Source organism: Cyprinodon variegatus, unplaced genomic scaffold (genome assembly GCF_000732505.1).
Source record: "Cyprinodon variegatus isolate N-32 unplaced genomic scaffold, C_variegatus-1.0 Scaffold1063, whole genome shotgun sequence".
NCBI classification, from domain to species: Eukaryota; Metazoa; Chordata; class Actinopteri; order Cyprinodontiformes; family Cyprinodontidae; genus Cyprinodon; species Cyprinodon variegatus.
In genome coordinates this window covers 46,805-48,847 of record NW_015151516.1, presented here as the reverse complement: position 1 = coordinate 48,847, position 2,043 = coordinate 46,805, and the positions used below count along the sequence as shown (strand labels likewise).

The 2,043-nt window shown below is 45.5% G+C and overlaps 1 protein-coding gene across 1 annotated transcript in view; it reads right to left on the bottom strand.

Moving 5' to 3' along the window:
* Positions 1 to 144: 144 nt before the first annotated feature.
* LOC107101176 (zinc finger and SCAN domain-containing protein 29-like) overlaps positions 145 to 2,043 on the bottom strand; it is a 6,223-nt gene continuing 4,324 nt past the window's right edge. The window contains exon 2 of the mRNA XM_015399977.1: positions 145 to 1,121. Coding sequence (XP_015255463.1) covers positions 358 to 1,121 — 764 coding nt within the window. The 3' untranslated portion in view covers positions 145 to 357. The remainder of the gene's footprint in view (positions 1,122 to 2,043) is intronic.

The window sequence follows — 2,043 nt, the reverse complement described above, 5'->3', positions numbered from 1 at the left end:
GTCGAGTAGATTGTTTTTATTTTATTTTTCAGAATATCCTTAGTATGGTTATTTAATATTTTATGTTGTGTTCTTTCCACTAGTTTACTTGACAGTAAATGAACTGATAAGATGAAATACCTACACCTTTCAACACTCGATCTCACAGTAAATGCCATGCTTTTGAGAAAACCTTCTTTATTGTGCGTCCCCCAAAACAATGGGAGGGATTTGTTGTTCCAGGTCAGATCAATTTTGAATTAAACCAGCAATCTTTAAATCTCTAAAGGTTTTGCATTAAAAAAAGCCACAAACAATCAACATTTCAGTTTAAAATCTGGAAAATGAAGTCATTTCCTGGGCTTCCTGTGGTTGTGTTCACTGACACAGAGCAGTTCGCCCCCAGCTTGCACCTTCCCTTGTGTGAAGCCTGTAATGAGTGTTGAGGTGAGCTGACTGGTTAAAGCATTTCCCGCAGACATGGCATCGGAAGGGCTTCTCCCCGGTGTGGATGCGATGGTGCCTCTTTAGCATGCTGACAGTTGTGAAGCTCTTCTTGCACACAGCGCAGCTGTACGGCTTCTCTTTAGTGTGCCAGCGCATGTGGACCTCCAGCTGGCAGGCGAAGCTGAAGGTCTTGCCACATTCTTTGCAGCTGTGCCACCGCTGAGTGCTCTGGTTGGGGTAAAACGAGCGAGACAAGGGCTGCTTCAGCGATCTAATGTTCTTTAATGGCAGTGCATGCATGCTCTGTTTGCTGTTGGAACGAAGCGCCCCCTTCCCCTCCACATTAGTTCTCAAGTTCTTGGGACTCTTTGCGGGAGAGAAGGCTGCTCTGCAGTCCACAGGGACAGCCACAGGCGATGAGCCGTGGGTCAGCTCCTTCTCCTCCTCAGTGTTTTCCATTTTGGTTTCCATGCACGTCTGCGGCGGTGCAGAGACATTGGAGACGAGCGGAGGACACGACATCTGCTGCTCATTATTGAAGCAGATTCCTTCTACTGCCTCGTCTGTTTGAGTATTATCACTTTCCGTCTGTGTGACGGTTGATTCTTGTTTTACTTGAGGAATCAGCTCCATGTTTGACGTCCCATCAGGCTCACAGAGTTGGGTTTTTTCTTGGAGATGGACGGAGAGAGGTTCTGAAAAAAAAAAAACATCCCATCAATGAGGTTAGTACCAAACAGATGGCAGAGTCCATTTATTGTGGAAAAAACTTCCACCTGCTGTGGAACTAAATCTTAACCTCAGCTCAATTCACAAGAATGTAAGCACGGACTCAATGTTCTGGCCAAGTTCTTGACAAGAACACATGAAAGTCTGGACTCGGGGAGAACGGGAGCACGCAACATAAATCCGAATCAATTGGAACAGAAGCGTACTGATGATGTCACCACATACCCGGCTCGTCTAGAGCTGCATTTCACCTCCTGTTATTAAAAGTCTCTAGATCTCATTTGAGTTATTTTAAATGATTCTTCAGGCCAATAAACAGCGATGGACACCATCAATGCTACCAGTGGAGTTCCCATCTTCCAATACTGACTATGTAAGTTGGGAGAGGACGCACCGTCATTGGCCAGGTCATGTGATCTGGCTTTATCGCCACAGGCTCTTATATAGTCATGGCGTTAAGGCTTTAGCTCCACTATTTTTCTACCTGATCGACTACTGGTCATGGCTGAGGCAAGGAAAAAGTTTAAACCTTCTGAGGCTAAAAAGAGAAAACGTGAAAGGAATCCTCCTAGTATACCGTCCGAGATCTTTGTTATAGTTTTCGATGTTAGGTCCCTGCGATGTTTCTGTTCCGTCCCAGTCTTTGTTTTTCTCCTGTTAACTATACGTGATTGTTCGGTTCCGCGCCGTCATGCCGCCGCTCAATCAAACGCCCAGCTGACTGTCACTTGCAGACTGATTTGCCGAGCCCTGCCTAACCGTCTGGTCGTTTTGTTTTTTTTTCCTGATGGAGGTCCTGTAACATAATTGTGTGTCCCTCAAGTCGCGTCACAGCATTTAAATCTAATCAATCCAATCACTGCAGCATGTCCACCAATGTTTTGGAAT